The 26,951-nt window shown below is 45.4% G+C and overlaps 1 protein-coding gene across 1 annotated transcript in view; it reads left to right on the forward strand.

The window, feature by feature from the left end:
• The window catches only part of LOC140388398 (FYVE, RhoGEF and PH domain-containing protein 3-like), a 427,056-nt gene that overhangs the window by 206,286 nt on the left and 193,819 nt on the right, over positions 1-26,951 (forward strand). The window contains exon 2 of the mRNA XM_072472504.1: positions 25,335-25,502. Coding sequence (XP_072328605.1) covers positions 25,335-25,502 — 168 coding nt within the window. The remainder of the gene's footprint in view (positions 1-25,334; positions 25,503-26,951) is intronic.

Here is a 26,951-nt window from a genome sequence, read left to right on the forward strand (position 1 = left end):
CCAATGTGACCGGAGAATCCCACCCCAGGCCTACAATATTTTTATTCAAAGGATGTGAGCATCTCTGCCAAGCCCAACATTTATCACCCATTCCTAATTGCCTTGGAGGAGGTTCCTATTTGTCTGCTGCTCTTTTTCTTTGAGATGGTAGGGGTCATGAGTCAAAGCAGCCACGGCAAATTGTTGCAGTGCATCTTGTAGATTGGACACGCTGCACGTCAGTGGTTGAGGGAGTGAATGCTTAAGGTGGATGGGATGCTAATCAAGCAAGCTGCTTTTTCTTTGGGAGGGTCCATGATTCAAAATGTTCACTCTGGCTGACCTGCTGAGTTTTTCCAGTTTCCTTTGTTCTCGTTTCAGATTCCAGTATCCACAGGTATTCTGCTTATTTTAGGCCGCTTTTTCTTGCACTACGTCCAACTTCTCAAGTGTTGTTGAAGCTGCCAGGCAGTGGCGAGTATTCCACCACACTCCTGAATTGTGCTTCGTAGATGGTGGAAAGGCTTTTGTGTGTCAGGAGGTGAGTTGCTCACTGAGGAACTCCCAGTCTCTGACCTGCTCTTGTAGCCACAATACTTACATTTCTGGTCAATGGTGAAACCACAGAATGTTGATTTGTGAGAGATTGAGCAATGGTGATGCCTTTTCGTGTCAAGGGAGGTGGTTCGGCTTTCCCTTGTGTGAGATGATCACTGCCCGATGTGTGGTGCAGATATTACATGCCACTTACCAGCCAAAGCCTGAATGTTGTCCAGGTCTTGTTGTATATGGACACAGTCTGCTTCTTTATCTGGGAAGTTGGAAATAAAATTGAACACTGCACAAGTTCAGCAAACATGCCCACTTATGATGGAGGGAGGTCACTGAGGCAGCTGAAGATGGTTGGGCCTAGGAAATTCCCCAAGGACTCCTGTAATTATGTACTGGAGCTGAGATATTTGGCCTCCAGTAACCACAACTATCTTCCTTTCTGTCAGCTATGATTCCAACCAGTGGAGAATTATCCCCCCCGATTCCTATTGACTTCAATTTTACTAGGACTTCTTGGATGCCACACTTGGCCAAATGATACCTGAATTTTAAGGTCAATTACTCTCCATTCACCTTTTCTATTCAACTCTTTTTGCCCAGGTTTGTGCCAGGGCTGTAATGAGGTCGGGAGCCTAGTGGTCCCAACAGAATCAGTTGCACGGTTGTTGAGGAAGTATTGCTTGATAGCACTGTCGATGACTCATGGCATTGCTTTCAAGATTAGACTGATGGGAGGGTAATTGGTTGGATTGGTCCTTAGCCGTTTTTGTGGAAAGGACATGCCTGCACATTTTTCCACGATGCCAGTGTTGAGGCTGTACTGGAAAGGCTGGGGACGGGATTAGTTCTGGGACACAGATTTTTTTAATGAAAGCTAACATATTATCAGGGCCTACGGCCTTTTCTGTATCAACTGTGCTCAGCTGTTTCCTTATCACATGGAGTCGGGGTGAATTGAATTGGCTGAGGACTGGTGTCGGTAATGGCAAGGACCTTGGGAGACGGCCGAGATAACTGAATGTGGCAGGACTGCAGGGCTTTCATTTGGTTCTGTGATTGTGGAATTACTTAGTTTGTTCTGCATCATGTTGGACAAAGTAGCCCACTTAATTAGCACCCCACCCACCACCTTCAATATCCACCACCGATGCACAGTGGCAGCAGTGTGTACCTTCTACAAGATGCACTGCAACAACTCACCAAGGCTTTTTCGACAGCACCTCCCAAATCCATGAGTTCTACCTGCAAGGAAAGAGCAGCGGAGGCATGGGAACACCACCACCGGCAATTACTCCTCCAAGCCACGCACCATTATGACTTGGAAATATATATCACTGTTCCTTCACTGCCATTCGGTCAAAATCCTGGAACTCCCTTCCAAACAGCGCTCCATCATATGGACTGCAGCGGTTCAAGAAAGTGGCTCACCAACAACACCTTGAGGGCAATTACGGAGGCCAATAAAAATGTTGGCCTAGTTCACCATGTCCCTATATTGTGAATGAATACAGAAAATGCTGCTGTTTTTGCTAATTAACACGTGTTATTGTCCTGTTTTGTGCCTTCGTTGGTTCACCACCTCAGTTTTCAATATGCCTGGTGCTACTCCTGGCATGCTCTTTGAGATTAATTGAACCAGGATTGATAATGGTAGGGTGAGACATACATGACAAAGATTTTGTGGAGCTAGATCTATTCTGAACCTATCCCATTTAAAATGGTGACAGTGCCACGCAACCTCTTGGAGGGTGTCCTCCGTGTGAAGAAGATACTTTTTCTCCATGAGGACTGTGCAGTGGTCACTCCTATCAACACTATAATGGACAGACACATCTGAGACTGGTGGTCAACTGAGGATTGTAGGGGAAAGATCTGGTACCTAAAAGGTTAATGGGATTGACAGTACCTCCTACTCAGTGATAATAATCGCTTATTGTCACAAGTAGGCTTCAATGAAGTTACTGTGAAAAGCCCATAGTCATTCCGGAGCCTGTTCGGGGAGGCCGGTATGGGAATTGAACCCGCGCTGTTGGCATTGTTCTGCATTACAAGACAGCTGTTTAGCTTTGTGCTAAACCAGCCCCTATTCACCGCCAAATTCACCACGAAGGCAAATGACTTGAAGCTAAGGGCAGTCTAGAGACAGTTAGCAACATGTAAGGATCTAGTATGGGCTCTCTATTCCTTTACCCTTTGCTGTAAATATGTACTTAGTTCAGTAATGTTAATAACTTGTAACTTCAACAAAACTGCTTCATGGTGTCGAAGCAGTATACATCACGGATCGTGACAACAGAATAGACCAGGGATGAGTAGTTTTGTTTCTTGGTATTGTTTCTCCCAACACCTGCTGTATTCTCTGTCTGGCAGATAGAACCTTCAGAACTCTGCCAGCCCAGTCAATCGTGGTGCTACCAAGCTACTCTTAATAAGTCCTTGATAATTGATAATGAACTCCTCCCGCTAGGCATATGTCCTGTTCCCTTCCTGTATCCCTAGTCTTTCAAGTGGGGGTGAACATGGGGGAGTACCGATTCATTAACCGAGGGAGGGTGGTTTGTGATATTCGGCAGGAAGTTTGTGACAGAGCAATACACAAAATAATAATCCTTGAAAAATGTTGTGCTTTAACAGAAAGTGGTCTGCACATGACATTTCAATAATTATTGGAGAGATATGCCGATGAAGTTAAAGGAACATGCTAGCAAAGATACGAACAAAAAAATGTGGCTGGATGTTATTGTTGGAAGCCTGAGATTCTATTTTTCTGGTTGTTTCTTGGGTGTCAATGTTCTGAGTATTTCCGCAGAAAGATGGTTTGGAACATACGATTAGGTGAAAGAGTTTATTTGACTGATATCCAAGAGCCCCATTTGTTAAATGTAGTTTGTATGTGTAATGTTCCTATTGATTCCATCTTGGAATCCAGAGATGTTGGAAATCCTGTGCACGAAGGTTTAACTAAGGAAGAGTTTGGGACTCCATGATGCTCCATTGGTTGAGAAAAATGAACAAGGCAGCCCCTCCAAGAGATGGCTGGAAGTACATGAATTTTTGAAAGCCAGATGAGGATTGTATTGGAATTGAGATTAGCTTGTAGCTGTGTAGCCTGCCAACACAGATATGCAAAGGGACAGGTAGTGTTGAGGAAGCAGGGGGGGCTGCAGAAGGACTTGGACTGGCTGGTAGAGTGGGCAAAGAAGTGGCAGATGGAATACAATGTGGAAAAGTGTGAAGTTTTGCATTTTGGTATGAAGAATGAAGGCATACACTATTTTCTACATGGGGAAAAGGCGTAGGAAATCAGAAGCACAAAAGGACTTGGGCCCCGGATCTGAGAAAACATGTTCTGGCCTTGGAAAGGGTCTAGAAGAGGTGTGGTGATATGCACATTTGCATATCTGTATATAACTGTATATAATTGTACCAATGTATATAACTGTACATAATTGTACCAATGTATGAAGCTGATCATCAATACATGTAGTGAGTCATGACCTCCTGCCAGTAGGTGGAGCCAGACACACATGGAGCCAGTTATACATCAGGTGACTGATGGGGTGCGGGCAGTAGCAGGACGGGCTACAGGACAGACACATCTCGCCGTAGCTCTCCAGTAACTTCGATATAACTGTTTGTACATAGGCTTGTTGATTATCTGTCCACGTGTTTAATAATAAACACTTGTTACAGCTAACCATAATTGTTCAATGCGTGTCTTCATGATCAAAGGAGCCATAGAACACAACAGAGGTTCACAATAATTATCCCTGGAATGAAGAGCTTGTCATATGAGGAGCTATTGAGGTCTCTGGGTCTGTACTCGTTGGAATTTAGAAGGATGAGGTGGGGATCCTACTGAAACTTACAGGTTACTGAGAGGCCTAGATAGAGTGAACATGGAGAGGATGTTTCCACTGGTAGGATAAACTGGAACTCAAGGGCACAGCCTCAGACTGAAGGGACGATCCTTTAAAACAGAGATGAGGAGGAATTTCTTCAGCCAGAGGATGGTGAATCTGTGGAACTCTTTGCCGCAAAAGGCTGTGGAGGCCAAATCACTGAGTGTCTTTAAGACGGAGATAGATAGATTCTTGATTAATAAGGGGATCAGGGGTCATGGGGAGAAGGCAGGAGAATGGGGATGAGAAAAATATCAGTGATGATTGAATTGTGGAGCAGACTTGATGGGCCGAGTGGCCTAATTCTGCTCCGATGTCTTGTGGTCTAACACTCGATGGTGAGGCATAAGCATGAATAATGATCTTTGGGTAAGGTATCAGAGTGTGACTGGTGCCTATGAAACTGTATTCTAGCAAGGGACTGATCTGTTCCAGAGAAGAGTTGGAGAGAAAATTGAGAAGAAACTTGTAAAACAACTCGAATAAAATATGATTTTTTTTTTTTTAATAAATATTTTATTGAAAATTTTTGGTCAACCAACACAGTACATTGTGCATCCTTTACACAACATTATAACAATACAGATAATAATGACCTTTTTTATATAAACAAAAAACAACAAATAAATAAATATTAAATAACAAAAATGAAAACTAGCCCTAATTGGCAACTGCCTTGTCACAGGCTATACCGCCCCCCCCCCCACCCCCATCCCTCCCCTCCCCCCCCCCCCCCCCCAAGTCCTGGGCTGCTGCTGCTGCCTTTTTTCCCCCATCTATCTTTCCGCAAGATATTCGACGAACGGTTGCCACCGCCTGGTGAACCCTTGAGCCGACCCCCTTAGGACGAACTTAATCCGCTCTAGCTTTATGAACCCCGCCATATCATTTATCCAGGTCTCCACCCCCGGGGGCTTGGCTTCTTTCCACATTAGCAATATCCTGCGCCGGGCTACTAGGGACGCAAAGGCCAAAACATCGGCCTCTCTCGCCTCCTGCACTCCCGGCTCTTGTGCAACCCCAAATATAGCCAACCCCCAGCTTGGTTCGACCCGGACTCCTACTACTTTTGAAAGCGCCTTTGTCACCCCCACCCAAAACCCCTGTAGTGCCGGGCATGACCAAAACATATGGGTATGATTCGCTGGGCTTCTCGAGCACCTCACACACCTATCCTCCACCCCAAAAAATTTACTGAGCCGTGTTCCAGTCATATGTGCCCTGTGTAATACCTTAAACTGAATCAGGCTTAGCCTGGCGCACGAGGACGACGAGTTTACCCTGTTTAGGGCATCTGCCCACAGCCCCTCCTCGATCTCCTCCCCTAGCTCTTCTTCCCATTTCCCTTTTAGTTCGTCCACCATAGTCTCCCCTTCGTCCCTCATTTCCCTATATATATCCGACACCTTACCATCCCCCACCCATTTCTTTGAGATGACTCTGTCCTGCACCTCTTGTGTCGGGAGCTGCGGGAATTCCCTCACCTGTTGCCTCGCAAAAGCCCTCAATTGCATGTACCTGAATGCATTCCCTTGGGGCAACCCATATTTCTCGGTCAGCGCTCCCAGACTTGCGAACTTCCCGTCCACAAATAGATCTTTCAGTTGCGTTATTCCTGCTCTTTGCCACATTCCATATCCCCCATCCATTCCCCCCGGGGCAAACCTATGGTTGTTTCTTATCGGGGACCCCCCCAATGCTCCGGTCTTTCCCCTATGTCGTCTCCACTGTCCCCAAATCTTCAGTGTAGCTACCACCACCGGGCTCGTGGTGTAGTTCCTCGGTGAGAACGGCAATGGGGCTGTCACCATAGCCTGCAGGCTGGTCCCCCTACAGGACGCCCTCTCTAATCTCTTCCACGCCGCTCCCTCCTCCTCTCCCATCCACTTACTCACCATTGAAATATTAGCGGCCCAATAATACTCACTTAGGCTCGGTAATGCCAGCCCCCCCCTATCCCTACTACGCTGTAAGAATCCCTTCCTCACTCTCGGAGTCTTCCCGGCCCAAACAAAACCCATGATGCTCTTTTCTATCCTTTTAAAAAAAAGCCTTCGTGATCACCACCGGGAGGCACTGAAACACAAAGAGGAATCTCGGGAGGACCACCATCTTAACCGCCTGCACCCTCCCTGCCATTGACAGTGCTACCATATCCCATCTCTTGAAATCTTCCTCCATCTGTTCCACCAACCGCGTTAAATTTAGCCTGTGCAATGTGCCCCAATTCTTAGCTATCTGGATCCCCAGGTAACGAAAGTCTCTTGTTACCTTCCTCAACGGTAGGTCTTCTATTTCTCTACTCTGCTCCCCTGGATGCACCACAAACAGCTCACTCTTCCCCATGTTCAATTTATACCCTGAAAAATCCCCAAACTCCCCAAGTATCCGCATTATTTCTGGCATCCCCTCCGCCGGATCCGCCACATATAGTAGCAGATCATCCGCATATAAAGATACCCGGTGTTCTTCTCCTCCCCTAAGTATTCCCCTCCATCTCTTGGAACCTCTCAGCGCTATCGCCAGGGGCTCAATCGCCAGTGCAAACAGTAATGGGGACAGAGGACATCCCTGCCTTGTCCCTCTATGGAGCCGAAAATATGCCGATCCCCGTCCATTCGTGACCACACTCGCCACTGGGGCCCTATACAACAGCTGCACCCATCTAACATACCCTTCTCCAAAACCAAATCTCCTCAACACCTCCCACAGATAATCCCATTCCACTCTATCAAATGCTTTCTCGGCATCCATCGCCACTACTATCTCCGTTTCACCCTCTGGTGGGGCCATCATCATTACCCCTAACTGCCTCCGTATATTCGTGTTCAGCTGTCTCCCCTTCACAAACCCAGTTTGGTCCTCGTGAACCACCCCCGGGACACATTCCTCTATTCTCATTGCCATTACCTTGGCCAGGACCTTGGCATCCACATTTAGGAGGGAAATTGGTCTGTAGGACCCGCATTGTAGCGGATCCTTTTCCTTCTTTAAGAGAAGCGATATCGTTGCTTCAGACATAGTCGGGGGCAGTTGTCCCCTTTCCTTTGCCTCGTTAAAGGTCCTCGTCAGTACCGGGGCGAGCAAGTCCAAATACTTTCTGTAAAATTCAACTGGGAATCCGTCCGGTCCCGGGGCCTTTCCCGTCTGCATGTTCCTAATTCCTTTCACCACTTCTTCTACCGTGATCTGTGCTCCCAGTCCCACCCTTTCCTGCTCTTCCACCTTGGGAATTTCCAGCCGATCCAAAAAATCCATCATTCTCTCCCTCCCATCCGGGGGTTGAGCTTCATACAATTTTTTATAAAATGTCTTGAACACTTCATTCACTCTCTCCGCCCCCCGCTCCATCTCTCCTTCCTCATCCCTCACTCCCCCTATTTCCCTCGCTGCTCCCCTTTTCCTCAATTGGTGTGCCAGCAATCTGCTTGCCTTCTCCCCATATTCATACTGTACACCCTGCGCCTTCCTCCATTGTGCCTCTGCAGTGCCTGTAGTCAGCAAGTCAAATTCCACATGCAGCCTTTGCCTTTCCCTGTACAGTCCCTCCTCCGGTGCTTCCGCATATTGTCTGTCCACCCTCAAAAGTTCTTGCAGCAACCGCTCCCGTTCCTTACTCTCCTGCTTCCCTTTATGTGCCCTTATTGATATCAGCTCCCCCCTAACCACCGCCTTCAACGCCTCCCAGACCACTCCCACCTGAACCTCCCCATTGTCATTGAGTTCCAAGTATTTTTCAATACATCCCCTCACCCTTAGGCACACCCCCTCATCCGCCATTAGTCCCATGTCCATTCTCCAGGGTGGGCGCCCTCCTGTTTCCTCCCCTATCTCCAAGTCTACCCAGTGTGGGGCATGATCCGAAATGGCTATAGCCGTATATTCCGTTCCCCTCACCTTCGGGATCAATGCCCTACCCAACACAAAAAAGTCTATGCGCGAATAGACTTTATGGACATAGGAGAAAAACGAGAACTCCTTACTCCTAGGTCTACTGAATCTCCACGGGTCCACACCTCCCATCTGCTCCATAAAATCCTTAAGCACCTTGGCTGCTGCCGGCCTCCTACCAGTCCTGGACTTCGACCTATCCAGCCTTGGTTCCAACACCGTGTTAAAGTCTCCCCCCATTATCAGCTTTCCCGTCTCTAGGTCCGGGATGCGTCCTAGCATTCGCCTCATAAAGTTGGCATCATCCCAGTTCGGGGCATACACGTTTACCAAAACCACCATCTCTCCCTGTAATTTGCCACTCACCATCACGTATCTGCCCCCGTTATCCACCACTATAGTCTTTGCCTCGAACATTACCCGCTTCTCCACTAATATAGCCACCCCCCTGTTTTTCGCATCCAGCCCCGAATGGAACACCTGCCCCACCCATCCTTTACGCAGCCTAACCTGGTCTATCAGTTTCAGGTGCGTTTCCTGTAACATAACCACATCTGCTTTAAGTTTCTTAAGGTGTGCGAGTACTCGTGCCCTCTTTATCGGCCCGTTGAGCCCTCTCACGTTCCACGTGATCAGCCGAGTTGGGGGGCTTCCCACCCCCCCCCCCCTTGCCGGTTAGCCATCATCTTTTTCCAGCTTCTCACCCAGTTCCCACGCAGCTGTATCTCCCCCAGGCGGTGCCCCCCCGCCCATCCTCTCCCGTACCCACTCCCCCCTTTCCCCAGCAGCAGCAACCCAGTAATTCCCCCCTCCCACCCCCCCCGCTAGACCCCCCGCTAGCGTAATTACTCCCCCCATGTTGCTCCCAGAAGTCAGCAAACTCTGGCTGACCTCGGCTTCCCCCCGTGACCACGGCTCGCACCGTGCGACGCCCCCTCCTTCCTGCTTCTCTATTCCCGCCATAATTATCATAGCGCGGGAACCAAGCCCGCGCCTCTCCCTCGGCCCCGCCTCCCATGGCCAACGCCCCATCTCCTCTCCCTCCCCACCTCCCCCCATCACCACCTGTGGGAGAAAGAAAAGTTACCATACCGCAGGATTAGAACATAAAACCCCTCTTCGCCCCCCCCATTCGCCCCACCACTTTGTCCAAACGTTCTTTTTCATAATCCACTCATTCCAGTTTTTCTTCTACAATAAAAGTCCACGCTTCATCCGCCGTCTCAAAGTAGTGGTGCCTCCCTTGATATGTGACCCACAGTCTTGCCGGTTGCAGCATTCCAAATTTTATCTTCCTTTTGTGAAGTACCGCCTTGGCCCGATTAAAGCTCGCCCTCCTTCTCGCCACCTCCGCACTCCAGTCTTGATAAACGCGGATCACCGCGTTCTCCCATTTACTGCACCGAGTTTTCTTCGCCCATCTAAGGACCATTTCTCTATCCTTAAAACGGAGGAATCTCACCACTATGGCTCTGGGAGTTTCTCCTGCTCTCGATCCTCGCACCATAACTCGGTACGCTCCCTCCACCTCTAACGGACCCGTTGGGGCCTCCGCTCCCATTAACGAATGCAGCATCGTGCTCACATATGCCCCGACGTCCGCCCCCTCCACACCTTCAGGAAGGCCAAGAATCCTCAGGTTGTTCCTCCTTGCGTTGTTTTCCAGTGCCTCCAACCTCTCCACACATCGTTTCTGGTGTGCCTCCTGTATCTCCGACTTCACCACCAGGCCCTGTATATCGTTCTCATTCTCGGCTGCTTTCGCCTTCACGACCCGAAGCTCCTGCTCCTGGGTCTTTTGTTCCTCCTTTAGCCCTTCGATCGCCTGTAGTATCGGGGCCAACAACTCTTTCTTCATTTCCTTTTTTATCTCCTCCACGCAGCATTTCAAGAACTCTTGTTGTTCAGGGCCCCATATGAAACTGCCACCTTCCGATGCCATCTTGGTTTTTGCTTGCCTTCCTTGCCGTTGTTCCAAAGGATCCGCTGCAATCCGGCCACTTTCCTCTCCTTTTTCCATCCGTGTCCAGGGGGAACACCCTCCTGGTTTACCGCACGGTGTTTTTAGCCGTTAAAATTGCCGTTGGGGCTCCTATCAAGAGCCCAAAAGTCCGTTTCACAGGGAGCTGCCGAAACGTGCGACTCAGCTGGTCATCGCCGCACCCGGAAGTCCCCCGAATAAAATATGATTTGTTGCTGATGTAGTTAAAACTTCTAGTTTTGTGCTCTGTAAACATTGGAAGTGTAAATGACTGTTGAAGTTGTAGCTTTACAACTTCATTAGCAATAGTGATGCACTTTCCACTTCAAATTCATGTTTCCTTGTTACATATTCACTTAGTATAAAATGTTAATGTTATGGTACCTCTGATGACCTATGACTATTGCTCCTTGTTAATGGCTGTGTTCTCTATAAAGAGAAACAAATTGAATTTATTAATTGAAAGTTATTTTGATATCCGGATTAACGGATGATGCAGGTACATCTGTGGCACCACAGATTCGTTCTAAAGTTTCTAGTCAAATTTTATTTGATGCAACAATTTCCATATGAACGATCACCCAGACGGCACAAAGAGCCAAATGGCTCTCCCAGTCCTCAGGGGAATTACTTTTTGTGTGATTTAGGGCAAGTATGGGCCCTCCCCCACTCTTTGTTGGCACTCTTTCATCTGTGTGGGGTGATGGACAGACAGCAAATCCATTGGTTATGGGACAGTTTCACATGGTGCACGTTAGCTGATGTCTGACTAATCCCATGAGAGATAGGTTCTGCCACCAGTGCCTCAAATGAAATTATTATCAAGTGTTGTTGTGGGTTGCTGTTTTCAGCATTGGCACCTGTTGTCAAGCCACTGATCTATGCCAGTTCACAGGTGATGTCGCCATTTCCCTTTGTTGGCTAGTGTCTCCCAATATAGAAATTGATGGCATTATATTATCGCTGTGCTAATGGTTACAATTAGCTTACGTTGCTTTGTTAACTATTTTTCTGCAATACAATTGTACCACAAACTATTAGATGGCCCTTGTACTTTTTAAGAGCACTGTTCTGCTTTTGCCTGAAGGCAGGTAAAGATGGGTTTGTAATAATGAACACTGGATAATTGTAGTCTTTCATCAAACTAAAAACAGCTCCAGCACCTGAGAAATGTGGTTATTGTGCAGATTTCAATTTTGGAGTTTTCATGCTGGTGCCAATGAGAGACCAATGGGCTTGTGCCAAAGATTAGCAGAGATGTGGGAGTTGACCACTTGATTCATAATAAAGTTGCACTTCCTCGAGTAATTGACAGTAACTCTACCGTGTTTCAATATCCACAGACACATTAACCGTCTGTGAATTGAAAAATTGAATGAAGAAGGATCTTTTGTAGAAATTTGTGATTTTTCTTTTGACCATTTCTGGTTAATAAAATTATAAATAAATTAGAAAGAAAGTCCAGGAAGGGATGGAAATAGGTCATTCAGATCACTTCATCAAATTCACTTTTCCCTAATTAATATTTATGACCTCTGAAATGTAAGTTATTTCCTTGATTTACCTGTCTATTATATCTCCATATACTCCTCTCCATCTTCAGCTGCATAGCTTGATGTTAGATAATAATCTTGCCTTATTCCTGAATTATTTTGCACTCATCAATTCTGCTGCCTTTTCCCCAGATCATGTCCAATATATACATTTCTTGCAGCATATGGTATCCCAGAATTTCACACACAGTTCCAATCGCAGTCACACCATTGCGTTGCCAAGCTTTCCCATAAACGGTTGAGGACTTTGAGTTCAGGCTACATGCTGCCTTTTATTTATTGCTTCACATTAGCTACTTTGGAGTTTGTGTTCATTCTTCAGCTGCAACATCAGTTCAGGCAGTTTCGATTTGCACTGTTGCTGAAGTATTGTAACCCTAGAGCTGGGGCCCCAACTTGTCCATACTCCAACTGCTTAGCCCTCGGTTGTAGTATACATGCAGCTTAAATCTGATTCAGTTGTTATTGCCAGTTCCCGTTCTAGGTTTTCCTATTATGATTCATTTTCTTTTTGCTAATGCACAATAATTTGCATTCAACGGTGTGTGGTGATATGCATCACTGTAAATACACAAAGGGTTAATGCAAATACACTAAGACGAATAAACACTAGAGGGAGCACCAGAGACATCATGACACACAGACAGTCAACCAATAGGTCAGTAAGATAGGTCACGACCAATGGGCAGTCAAGCCACACCCAGAGGTGACACTACCACAAGGGGGCTACCCATGTAAAGGACAGGGCACACATGCTCTTTCTCTTTCCATAGACGACACTCAGAGAGACAGGGGCAGATCAGGAAGCATCACATGCACCACATGGATTAGAGCAGACTGGTTAGTTAGATTGAGTTACTATAGTAAGATTAGCAGGAGAGTTGAACTCAAATAGGAGAATTGTTAACTGTTCAATAAATGTGTTAAACCTATCTCCAAGTCTGAACCTTCCTTTGTCAGAGTATACATCAAGGAAGCAGCTTATGCTAAATGAAGAAGCATAACACAACACGGTGTTGGATTTCATTTCAATCTAATTCTTTCTAAACTTTCTTTGTCTTCTGTCTGATCATTGTTGAGAGCAGAAGTTGGAATGATCGTGCCAACTTTGATGAATTAACATTTCATTGTGAAAGTATAATATGTATTTTGTCCTTTTTATTATAAGAAAAAGAATTAGCAATTTGATGGTCATTCAGGGTTTTATTTCCTGCTTTTGGGAACCTCTTCAGTGATGCAATTTTGAGAGTTAAGCTATGATGTGAGTTTGCAAGATGTTATGCACATTGAACTTTTGTACAGTTGGAAATGTCTCATTTGTGGATCTATTTCACACTGCTTTCGCTCTTTTTTCCCCCTGTTCCCTCACTCCCCACAGACTCTCTCACTGCCTATCCCATGCTCCCCTTCACTGCCTCTCTCACACTCCCTTTTCTTGCTCTTACTGCTTTGCTCCAGTCACTTTTCTAATTTTCGCCTCGCTCTCCTCCCTTTTCTCTCACTCCATGCCCTTGTTTTCTCTTTCTTGCTTTCACTGCCCTCCCCTCCCTGTTTTAAATTCTGTACTTGCCCTCTTCTCCCCCCCCCCCCTCTCCCATTTCTCTATCCACCCTGACTCTCTATCTCTATCCCTCCCCACCCTCAAACTGTGTGTGTGGCTTTGCTTTCTCTAATGGTGGCTGTTTTCTTGCTGTTGCATTTCTACCACATTCTGTTTGTCTTTTGCTTCCAGGGAATCAGGGAGGTTTTTTTCTAACTCCCTCGTTCCCTGCGTGAATTGTGATGAATGGAGTGGGGGAGGAGAGGATTATCTGGAATTCTGTACAGTCAGGTGCCTTAAATGTGCCATCAGCTCTGGGACGGGTGTGGCGGGTGAGCGGTGGTGGAAGAATGCTGAAATGAAATAAAGTTGCAAATGTTGAGATTATTTTGAAAGTCCTGTGAAAGTTGGGTGATAAATGTTATTCTGAGTTGTAAATAACGGGTGAGACGCTATACTCATAGCTGTATCCTAACATTTTTTGGTTTAACATGAGTAGAGCAGCTGAGGGTTGTTATTGTGCTTCAAGATGGATCAGCAATTGATCAGAAAAGAGTGAAAACCAGACTTAACCAATATGGAGACAACAAATTGACACATCAAACAATGTAGTCATCGGCAAGACGGTCTCTGGAATTTTATGATGAAAATCGAGATTTTGGGAGCCCTGCATCAAGACCCCGGAAGCATGGTTCGCGCTTGAGCTGAAATGCGTGTGTTCTGGTCTCAGAATGACCTGAACTTTATTAAGATGCTCCAGTCGCTTGCACATTGTCCCATGGCAGGTTTGTGCTGTAATGAAGCGACTTTGTAGTTCAGGCCTTCTGGCTACTGTGGAAAATCTCCCAGCTGAAAGGCACAATTACAGTAGGTCCTGCTGAAGGGTCATCTTCAGACACAAACCATAGAAAAATTGGGGGTTGGGACTAGAAGTGCCCCTCTGTCCTGTTTTTCATAGGAAAATCCCAATGGAGAAATTCGGCAAACCTGCGGGCAACATTGAGGTTAGAAGACCTGGTAACGTGAGTCACCATTACCTTTTTCATGACTGCTTTTTTTTCTGATAGCGTCATTCTGCCAGCACGTATGCAAGGAAAATCAACCCCAAATTCTTGAAGAAAAGTGCTCTGTGGGGTTTTGTGCTGCTTTTCTAAACAAATCAAACTCAATATGGTGCACCTCCAGTTTGTCCCGTTGTGAACTAACTTCACTTGTACCTTGGTATATGGATAAACTGAAGTAAATGTTTAAATTTAATAGGGAAACTATCGATGTAATTTTAGCATGATCCTTGAAACTAATTGATGGGATCTAATGTCTCTACTTTTTGAAACCCTGTTGATTAATGCTGGGCTATCAAACGGTCTTGGCGCACCTGATTTGGGACGCAACAAGGCCATTAAATCATGCAAGAGGTCTCTCATGAGATTTGCCATACCTGGAAGGCCTCACGAGGTCTAACAAGATCTTACGCGATGTCACAATCTGGATCTTACCCTCACTGGGCGGGATCCAGATTTGCATATTTAAGTGAGCAAATAGGCTTACTTAAATATGCCAGCGCTGGATTCTCCCAAGGCCCGGATCGATTGCCCGTGCCTAGGAGACCTCACCGAGATGCCGTTTAGTACTGGTCCACAAGCATGGACCAGGCGTAATGGCACCTGAGGAGGATCTCCTAGGTCATCGGAGGCCCCCGGGTGGTCAGGCTCTGGGCAGGGTGGTCACCTGGCACTTCTGGCACCGGGGCACCAGTACAGTAAATGAAGGTAAGTGCGATCTTGGCGCAGCATTCCTCACCGTGGCTAAAAAAACACAGTCCTGTTTGATGGCGGGGTCAAATCCCCACTAAACACACCCAAAATGGGACTCTCTTTGCGCCCATATTTCTGAGTGCATTTCATAGTTTTTGGTCGAACTCTGTGTTTGAACCCACTATATTATTTTTTTTAAGCCATTTTCCCTGCCAGTCCTTTTGTAGTAAGATCCAAATTGAAACCCCCACCTGCTCCCGACTCCCACCACACACCATCCACTGAAGGAAAGACTGAGAGTTGAGAATACAATGTACTCATGTTATTGCATGTGAGCACAGTCACTTGTAGATGATTAGTCACGATTAGGATGACTGCTTTGCATCATGAGAATAGTTTTGACTATTTAGGCTGGGCCAATCTTTACTCAAGGTGCTGATTACGTGCAGGACACATCACATGCTTACTATGAGTCATTGAATTTTTTTTTTGAAGGAATATTTATAATATGCGGTGTGTTGAATGAAACAATTTGTAGTGTTTGAGCACCTCATTTTATCAGAAATGTACATTGCATTGTGGCCAATTTCTGCAATGGTTAGAAATGTGCATTTGGTGCAGATGAAACTGTAGATGAACGATTACAGAGGATTGTACAGGTATTGTGAGCACAAACCTTATTTATATTGCTCAAGTAAATACTTCGCACTTTCCAGAGACTGTTTGAGTTTTGGACACACAAAGCTGATCTCTTGTTTTTATCTGGCGTCTCTATGACCTGTTGCTATTCTGCTTCCTTGGACTATATAGCAGATTAACATCAGGCTGCCTTGTAAATAGTTGCTGAAATTGACTTTAGTTGGTTTCCTTCCCGATTCTTTAACCACCATGAGATATATTTTCAAAAACTTAAATTCGCTTTAGTGTGTTCAGAATATTGTGTGTTTGTGCTTTCGTCTACTCTCTTGTTTAGCACAGGTGCTGGTTTTGCACAGTGGGCAAAAGAGCTGGCTTGTAATGCAGAACAAGACCAGCAGCGCAGGTTCAATTCCCGTACCGGCCTCCCCGAACAGGCGCCGGAATGTGGCAACTTTTCACAGTAATTTCATTGAAGCCCAATTGTGACATAAGCGATTATTATTACTATTACTATTATTATTATTATTTCCATGTTTGACTGCCTCATTTCCCATTCGCCCAATCCCAGGAAAAAGGATGGCACCTGATTTTCTTTCCTACAAGATTGTATTGCAAGATTTCAGGGGAATACTGCCTACTATTAGTTCAAAGTAGCTTAATTTGGATTACATTTTCAATTTGCTTCTTTAAGCAAGAAATATGTCCCTCTACACAGTTTTGTTTGCATTAATGGATGGTTTGATTTTTGGGGGGAGCAGAAAATTACTTTTAATTAACAGATACAGTAGGCTGCAGTTGTGTCTTCATCTCTGTTACATTTCTTGCTTCATCACATTTGGTTGAAATTAAAAGTTCAAATTTCCAAAAGATTGACCACTCCACATAATTTAATGCTGATTGGTTGCATGAGCTGTCAATTTATTTTTTGAATAATAAAAGGCCAGTAGTTAACCATGCTATGGTTCAGGTATCTTGCTGACTGATCAAAAAATCATCAAAAATCACTGCAATTCATCCACCTCTACAAATGTCTTTGTGGTATTGGAGGGGAGCAGGCGGGGGACCATGCAAGCATGCCCCTTCCCCTTCCCTGGATGAGAAGAGTTTCCACCCTGTGTAAGTGAGGTAAATAAGGTGCCCTCCCATGGTCTGGCAGGGTAAGTGGGAAAAGTGGGTGCAATCCTGTTGAAAGTCTAGCTTGTGGATTTCGAGCCCTCTATTTTTAATGGTTGATCTTTCAGCAGCAAAGAAATTTACCGATAAGAATAAAAAGTGACAACTGCGCATCTTCCAAAAAATCCTGTGATGGATTCTCCACTGCCCATTGCCGGTAGCAGAGTTCCCGATAGTGGGATTTGCAACGGAATCCCTTGCGATCTCTGCCATGCCTAAATTTTCATGGCAAGATACACTGAATAGTTTCTGAGCACCGCTTCCAGTGCCAGCGTGAAACAAGCGGTTCAGCTCCAGCGGGAGAACATAGGGTGGAATTTGCCGATAATGGGGCTAACTGTTGACGGCGTCATAAACGCCGGAGCGTTCTACGACGGCGTCATCTGGCCGCTAGGAGCAGCGATCCTGCGCCACACGGGGGGCCAGCACGGCACTGGAGTGCCTCCCGCAGCTCCTGCTACCAACACAGGCGGTGTGGGTCCGCGCATGCGCGCCAAGGCCGGCGCGGGTCCGCACATGAGTTGCCCGATCGTGGACCTGGCCACCATGGAGGCCCCCCCCTCCCACCAGGACGGCCTCCGCAGCCAGAACGGCGAGGCCCCGCCGGGTAGGACCACATGTCAATGACGCCGGTGGGACTCGACCAAACTCGGCAGGCATTCGGCCCGTCGAGCGCGAAGAATCGCCGGGGGGGCACGTTGGCCAGCGCCATTGGTGCCGATTCTCCGGTCGCCGGTGAATCGGCAGCCCGGCGTCGGAGCGGCATCACGTGATTCGCGCCCCCCCCCCCCCCAGCAATTCTCCGACCAACGTGGGATTGGAGAATCCCACCCATGGTATCCAGAGTGGAGATTCCAGCCCCCATGTCTGCACTGATGATTGGTGCGAGTGTAATGAAAAATGCTCATTATTATTTCTTTAATCTCTTCAAATATCTCAGCTCATCTAATTCTGGGCTCTTTAGCATCCCTGAATGTAATCGCTGCACTGTTTACATGTCTTCAGCTGCCAGGACCCTAAACTCTGGAATTCCCTCCTAAAGCCTCTCGCCTCTCTTCTTTAAGATGCACCTTAAACCAAACATTCATCTTCCCTAATATTTCCTATGTAACTCAGTGTATAATTTTGTTTGATAATTGTCTTGGGACGTTTTACTATTTAAAGATGCTGTATAAATGCAAATTGTTCTGTTACTGCCTCGGGGCATGCCATAATTTGCATCTGTTTTGAATCTATTTCCAGTTTTTGTCCTGCACATTAATATAATTTCATTGCTGGAGTAGGGTTCTGTGGGCACACATTCCTGCACTATACCATTGCTAAAATGATTATTTATGTATGAACCTTGATTGTGGGAGCATATGGCAGCCAGGCCTATTCTATGAACACCTTACCTGCTAATGCCTATGCTTCAAATGTTTTGCCTTCTGATAGCATAAAAATCAAGAATCAACTATTCTTCTGGAAACCATCTGTTTTTCCATTCTCCTTTCCTGCTCAAGACCCTACCCCAAACCCACTTTTTGTTTTAAATTGAACATTTTGCCACCTTCCTCAAATCACCTTTTCTGGGACATTTATTTTTCCCTTGTGCTTCAGTCAGGTGCCTCTTGTGATGCTTTTCTATTTTAAGGTACTACCTACATGTATGTTGATCTGAGTGAGTTATGCATAGAATAGATTAAAGCTGCTGTACTGCTGTAAATTTGAATTGTTTTTGCAAGCTGCAGGATGTTGCATTGGTATTTTTTTTTGCTTTTACATTTGCTTGAAGCAGGAAACTGCATTGACCACATTCAGGTTAGATGTGTTATTTATGAGCTTTGTTTGAGATCTTTCATTTCATTTTTCAGAAGCGAGACAGTCGCATCTTCCTAATAAAATTTGTACTGTGTAGTTGGGCTACTTTCAGATCACCATTCCTGTTTGAGCTGCAAAATCCATTGTCATCTGTCAGCCCAGTAATTTAAATCTCACATCAAAACAAAAACCCTTTAGGTTGATCTTGTAATTCCTCTTTCAAAAATTACTTTAAATCAAACTCTCAGGCCAGGGTGGCACAGTGGTTAGCAGTGCTGCCTCACCCGGGTTCAATTCCAGCCTCGGGTGACTGTCTCTGTGGAGTTGGCACTTTCTCCCTGTGTCTGCGTGGGTTTCCTCTGGGTGCTCCGGTTTCCTCCCACAGTCCAAAGAAGTGCAGGTTAGGTGGATTGGCAATGATAAAATTGCCCCTCCGTGTGCAGGTTAGGTGGGGTTGCAGGGATAGGCGGGGAAATGGGCCTGGGCGGGGGGTGTCTTGGATTAGAAGGGTTGGCGCTGGCTCGATGGGCTGAATGGCCTCCTTTTGTATTGTAGGGACCCCATGATACTTTGTTCTATGAATTTTGAAAAGCTTTCTTGAATTAACCTTCCTTAAAAGCAACACCATTGTTACAAATTAGCTCTGAAGACATGTTTATTTTTGGGCTAAGGTTTGATGAGTTTCCCATTTGTTGATCTGAGAAAGGAAAAGTACTATGACCTGCTAATTTCAGCCTGCTTGCAGACATGTGGTATAGTTGTTTGATCCCTGCCTCTTTAGCAGCTTCATTTGTCACAGGGCCGCTTATAAATTTGGAGACGAGGACCCTTGCGTTTTATAGGCCGGTCTAGTGTGTCTCACCCACTATCTGTTCGCATTTTGGTCAGTCTGTATGTTCCACACGAGCAAGTTGCAGCAACAGCTTTCAGATTATTCTAGCCGGACTAAAAATAGTGTATTTGACTGACTGTGAAATCGTCACATCATCAAGTTTTAGTTGACAGGCAATGCGGCCCAGCCTGATGTTAACTTAATGCACTCCCTGAGCAGGGTGTTAACCACTGATTTTGCTAAGCTATGTTTTAAGTTCCAGCAGTAATCTGGGCAGTTTAGAAAATAGCTCCTACTGTATTGTATCGATTCAGACAATTTCTGACATCACCCATCCAATTGTCAGTTTGTGCAGTGCACAAATGGTTGTTATCTGTGTTTCTCTGCCGAAAGAACTTGGTAAAATGGGTAGCTCAGAATCGTTTCTCAGTGTGTGGTTTAAACTATACAATGTACTGGTAAAGGAGGCACTAATTTTTGATATTCCATCATTGAAGTGTATGGAAAACAGATTAATTTATCAGTGTTGGTAGACTTATTACTTCTGACCAAGTGCCTTTTACTTGTGTTACAAGGTGGAACTGGGGCAACAGGGTGTGCATACCTTATTTTTATAAATGTTTAAAATTTCATGATAAAGCTAGTATGAACACTTTTCAAAAAATATATATTTTTATTCAGGACATTTTAATTTTATATACTGTTATGGGCCAGGGTTTAGAGAACCCCAAAGTGTATCATGGAGTTCACCTGAACCACAACTTTTAATAGATTGTGGTATGGGGAACACACGGTCCACTCTACAGGTGTGGTGCAGCAGAAATGGAAAAGTATTTTTTGAAGCAAAACAATGTTTATTCCGTGAACTCAGGTTAACCTTTTTAAAACATACAGTGAACATTTTAGCAACCATCAATTCAAATACAACCCCCAAAGAATACAACACTAAGTAAACCATTAAGCTTTCCTTTTAACGTCCATATGACTTAAAACACCTTTTACCAGAAGCACATCAGGTTAAAGTCATCACTGTTATTAGTTTTAAATCACCAGGATCAATTTACAGTCTTTAGATTACAGAGAGAGATTCATACACCTTCTGGCTGTGACTGCAGCTATCCAGCTCTGAAAACTAAACTAAAACACACCCTGCAGCCTGCTCAAAAACACAAGTTAAAAAGCTGACAGACAGCCCAACTCCACCCACTCTCTGACATCACTGCAGTAGTAAACACCCATTTCTTAAAGGTACTCTCACGTGACAATACACAACAGTCAATCCAACATTATACAATTCTTGTTATGAACACCCCATTGACCATAACGCCCCAAAGCCCCGTTTTGTAACTATAAAACAAATCAACCCTACCCTCCATCCCGCTGATGATTGCCAACTCTTAAAGAAGGAGATGAACAGCCTCCGCCTTGTGTAGGACCCCTCCGAACCCCTAATGGCAAACTTTATCTTCTCCAGATGTAAAGATTCCGACAGGTCACTCGCCCACCCCGCTGCCCTTTGTGTCTCTGGAACCCACCATCCTAACAAAATCCTTCTCCTGGGTTATCGGGGAGGCATAGACCAACACATCAGCCTCTTTCCCTTCCTGCACCCCTGGATCTTCCAATACCCCAAATATCACCACCTCTGGGTTCGGGGCCACCTTTACCCGTACAATTCCCGACATTGCTCCTGAAATGGACTCCCAAAATCCCACCAATTTCGGACAGGACCAGAACACGTGTGTGCGGTGCCAGCCCCCTTAAACACCGCTCGCATCTGTCCTCCATCTCCGTAAAGAACCCACTCACACACGTCTTTGTCATATGTACTCTGTGCACCACTTTACATTGAATTAAACTCAATCATACGCATGCAGAGGTCGAGTTTATCCTATGCAAAGCTTCACTCCAAACCCTCCCTCAAATGCACCATCCAATTGCTCCTCCCACTTCCTCTTTATCTCCTCTGGTGAGGTCCTCCCCCTCTCCATTAACTGCCCATAAATATCCTTCCCTATCTCGTCCTCACACACTATCTTTTCTAACAACAAAGGGGCGGTAACCACGGGAGGGGCCAGCCCCTTCCTCACAAAATTCCTAATCTGCAAGTGCCGGAACCAGTTCCTGCTCGGAAGCTGGAGCTTTTCTACCTGAAACTTTGCAAATCTACCCTCCACAAACAAGTCCCTAAAGCGCTCTATCCCCTCCCGTTCCCAGACCCTGTATGTCAAATACAACTCCGCTGGCATAAATCTATATTTTCCACAAATCGGTGTCCACCACAACTTGCCCTCAACCGTAAAATGTTGCCTAAACTGATTCCAAACTCTTAACGAGGCAACTATCACCAGGCTCATATAATATTTGGACAGTGAGACAGAAGTGGAGCCATCACCAGTGCCCTCAGACTTGACCCATACATGAAACCTCCTCCATCCGCCCCAAACCGATCCACCCTCCACCCATTTCCGAACCTTCTCGACATTCGCCGCCAAATAATAATTAATCAAATTCGGCAACGCCAGCCCTCTGACCACCTGTCCCTCTGCAATAAGGCTGTCTGAATCCAAGGCACCTTAGCTGCCAATACGAAGGCCAAAATGATCCTATTTACCCTCCCAACAATAGATTTGGGGAGGAAAATCGGGGGACATCGGAAAATAAGGACAGTCATTTTCAAGGTTTGAACCCGCCCTGCCAGCGATAGCAGGAGAACATCCCACCTCTTCAACTCCTCCTTTGCCCCCTCTATCAAGTTGGCCACATTCAACTTGTGCACAGAGGGGGTCCTGTACAACAACCTAATCCAATCAATAAACCCCTGTCCAAACCTAAACTGCTCCAAAACCTCAAAGATACTCCCACTCAACCCGATCAAACGTCTTCTCTACGTCCATGGAAATTATTACCTCCGTTTCCTGACCCATCGGCGTCAGCCATCACCACGTTCAATAACCTTATATTGGTCAACAATTGTCGTCCTTTCACAAACCTGGCCTGGTCCTCCGCTAAAGCCCCCAGCGCACGATCTCCAAGCATATTGCCAACACCTTAGCCAACAACTTTGCATCTGCATTTAGCAATGAAATAGGCTGATAAGAACCACACTCCTCTGGATCCTCATCCTTTTTCAAAATGAGCAAAATCAAAGCTTGTGCTAATGTGGGCGTAAGCTCCCCTCCCCAAGCTAATAAATCACTGAACATTTCCAAGAGATGAGGCCTCAACCTGCAAACTTTTCATAAAATCCCACTGGGAATCCGTCCAGGCCCGGAGCCTTCCCAGGCTGTATTGAACCAATGCACCTCATCACCTTCTCCAACCCAAGTGGGGTCACCAACCTCTGCACTTTCCACTCCTCCACTACCAGGAAATCCAAGCCATACGAGAACTGTCTCATGTCCGAGTTCCTCCCCCCTCTTTGACCTGTACGCCCACGGCAAAATACCTGATTACAAACACATTTGCCCACCCTGTCCATGTTCTTACAGACATAAAAGAAATCAATGATTGGTTTGCGGTGTCTATTGATTTAGGTATGCTATAGAATAAAACATTCCCCAATTCTGAATCAGTATTGCACATCTGTATTTCCATAACGATTGACTTAAATTATATTTTGCCTCTGCCACTTGGGCTTTGTGCAGAGGTATAGAGACAGATAGATAATAGCTTTGTATGTGTACTAAATTAACTGTGCAAGTGTTTACATTGGCAGTAGAAGTTCTCTGAAGGATTTGAGCTGTGTGTGTCTGCACGCATAGGAGAAAGCGGTGTGTGTACAGGGGAGAGGTGTGTGTGTGTATAAGAGATAGAAGTGTCTGTACAGAGAGTGGTCACACAAAAGAAAGCTGGAATATGGGGAGGAGTCTGGTCCTGCCATTTTCCTCTTTTGCTTGATTTGAAAATGTTCCTGTTGGACGATGAAAAGGAGATTTAATGGCGCTTTTCAAAATCCTGAATCTGGATAGATTAGATCAGGATCCAGTTGGAGGAAGGATGAAGAGTCAGATGGCTGGTTTAAGCTGACTGACAAAGAAACAACAGCAACACAAGGGGAAAACGTTTTTACGCTGCGAGTGGTTAGGATCTTGAATGCACTGTCCGAGAGTGTGGTGGAGAAACATTTAATTGAGGCCTTGAAAATAGAATTAGATCATTATCTGTAGAGAGAAGATTTGGTGGGCAATCTGGGAAAGGCGGTAGAGTGGGACTAGGCAGGTAGCCCAATTAGTGAAGCCACGGCTGGCCAAATGGCTTCCTGCTGTATTATCGTCATTCTGTGATTCCATGAATGGTGTTCTCTACTTTTGGAAAGATTATGTCCCCTCCAGTTCTGCCTCTTTTGTCCCAAATGCAAAATATACACCTGCTTTGTTCAGATCCATAAATATTCTTTTGATGGACATAGGGGACCGCAATGCAAAGCAAAATACTGCTGATGCTGGAAGTCTGAAATAAAAATAGAAAATGCTGGAAAGTACTCAGCAGGCCAGGCAGAGCCAACGGAGAAAGAAACAAAGAGTTAATGTTACAGATAAGATCTCAACAGCATCAGCAATCGATTGAAGTCGGGCAAGAGTTGCTAATGCAATATTGGATTTCAAACGAATAGATGTGATGTTCAATTGTTACCTGCTGCTTCTCCAATATTCTTGGCCTCCTGCAGGATGGATGCACCAGTGGATTGCTGTAAATGACAATGTTGCTGTGTTTACTGGTGAAATCAACCATGAGGCGTTTCAGGCTGAGATATGCAGCTCTGTTTAAAGTGTGAGCATCTTCGATAGCTGGTCTATCACATCAGGGGAACATAATTATATGCCAAAATTGCATAAAATTGTACATGCAAACTTAATTAGATGGAAGCTTTAAACCCTCTGCATCTGAAATAACTAAACCTATTTGCTATGATAAAACGGCTTCATTCTGAAGAGGTTTTGGGCCTTGGGATGTTGCCAACCTTATGGAGAAAATGCATACAGGCTGTGGGTTCAGACTGGATTATGGAGGAAGGCACAGATTTGTCACTGGTGAGAACCATGAGCTGATAAACATTTTAGTGTTTATTCTTCATTTAATGCTCAACTCATAAACACTTGACTGCTGCTGGGTCTCTTTTTATTTCTTTATCAGAGTTACAAAGCCAAAGTGCAGAGTGGACAGGGGCAAACCCCGAATCCAACTCCTTACCTGCTCCAAAAACCAATGCAAATTGAATCCAGTTCATGGTCCCCACAGGAGAGATGGACCAGATCCAGGCATTACACCTGACCTCACGCTCATCTTAGCCAAAAGGCCGAGACGTGATTGCTGCTAGGTCTGTACAGCAGGTACATAGCACGTGACAATAAAAGGGATGACTTTCCCTGCCATTTTAATATCCTCGTCTTGTGGGGAATTCCATGACTTGCAACTCGAGCCTTTCAACAGGGTGGCTGCCTGTTGGGATATGGTGGACAGGTCTCTACACTATCCCTCTGTAATATATCCTCTGCTGCTACTTTAAGTAGCTTGAGAAGAGGTTTTTTTTGTGCTTAATTTTTTATTATAATGATTCAATAAGTTTGAAATTTCAAGCTGCACTCGCGATATTAAAACAGAATGCTAAAATACAATGCGGTTAATTCTTAGTAAAATAAAGTTCTGAGCATTGTTAATATATGGAAAAAAAAATGTCAAAACGAAAATACTATTGTTGAAAAGTGTCACTGAATAAAATGTATTCTCTGTTCCAGGTTACTCCAGAGTACCACTGCATGTCAGAAGCAATTCTGAGTCCAACTCAACCTTCGAGTTAAGAGGTCACCTTCAGCGCCTCATTTCTGTACCATGCATTCAACAAACAGGAAGAAAGCTAACCAACAAATCAGCAGTCAGGAAAGTTACTGCCCAAAAACCTCAAGGCAAGTTCCAAATCTGAAGCACTGAAATTGCATTAAGTGGTAAAATAACTTTCAATATTCTGGCCAGCAACCTGATATAATGAAGGTAACACAAGGATAAATTGGATTAACAGTTGTGTTTGCAGGGCTGTGCAAACAAATTTTAAAAATTCCAGTGGACAGAATTAAACAAAATATCTACCAATGAGTGTTGTTTAAAATATTGAAATGTATTTCATTATTTTAGAAGCACAATTAAAAGTGTGATATATATGGTTGTTTCGGGATTTGGTCTGAACACCCCAATTCAAAATTAACAGTGTTGTGAATGTAGTGAAGTCCCATTTTGAATGTTTTTTGCTATCTGATTAACAGTATAGTTGAATGCAAGGTGACAATTTCCTGCCATCACAGCATTTTCTCTCATCCTCCTGCCTTTGCTGCCCTTTAAACACAAGTAGCAGCAATGTGTATGAGCTGGTGCCTCCTATGTTCAGCTGTAAGCTCACAAAAGGATGTGCCCAGGTTTTAACCAACTTCCTGAGTGCATTTGTTTCACCAGAGTTTTAGGTTCCATTTGCAAATAGGCTGCTGCTTTTTACAGGTGTGCACATTTCTCTAACTTTTTTTGGAAAATATTTTATTAAGATTTTCAAAAGGAAAATACAACTAATCAAATAACACCCACCCAACCAACAACCAAACTAAGCCAACTTGGCTTACATACACAATTCTCCAATCCCCCTTTCCCACTAACTATTTCCCATCTCGACCAGCCCCCCGCCCCATGCCTCCCCCTTTCCTTTTACACCCCTCCCTTTTGTGCTGACAGCTTAATTGTCCCCAAAGAAGTTGATAAACGGCTGCCACTTCCGGGCGAACCCTAGCATCGATCCCTTCAGGGCGAACTTGATCTTCTCAAGGCTGAGAAACCCGGCCATGTAACTAACCCATACCCCCGATTTCGGGGGTTCCAAGTCCCTCCATGCCAACAAGATCCGTCTCGGGGCGAGCAGGGAGGCAAAGGCCAAAACATCAGCCACCTTCGCCCCCTGGACTCCCGGGACTTCCGACACACCAAAAATCGCCACCTCTGGTCTCGGAATCACCCATATGTTCAGTACCGTGGACATGACATCGTCAAATCCCTGCCAAAATCCCCATAGCCTCGGACATGCCCAAAACATGTGGACATGATTTGCGGGCCCTCCCGCACTCAGCCGACACCGATCCTCCACCCCTTCAAAGAACCTGCTCATACGGACCACAGTCATATCCGCCCTGTGGACCTCCTTAAATTGTATCAGGCTTAGCTTAGGGCATTTTCCCACAATCCTGCCTCTAACTCCCTTCCCAATTCTTCTTCCCACTTTTGCTTCACCTCCAGTATCAGGGCTCCCTCCCACTCCATCAGCTCCTTATAAATCTCCGAAACGTTCCCCTCCCCCACTCCCATTTTCGACCCTTGTC

This window comes from Scyliorhinus torazame, chromosome 13 (genome assembly GCF_047496885.1).
Source record: "Scyliorhinus torazame isolate Kashiwa2021f chromosome 13, sScyTor2.1, whole genome shotgun sequence".
In the NCBI taxonomy this organism is placed as follows: domain Eukaryota; kingdom Metazoa; phylum Chordata; class Chondrichthyes; order Carcharhiniformes; family Scyliorhinidae; genus Scyliorhinus; species Scyliorhinus torazame.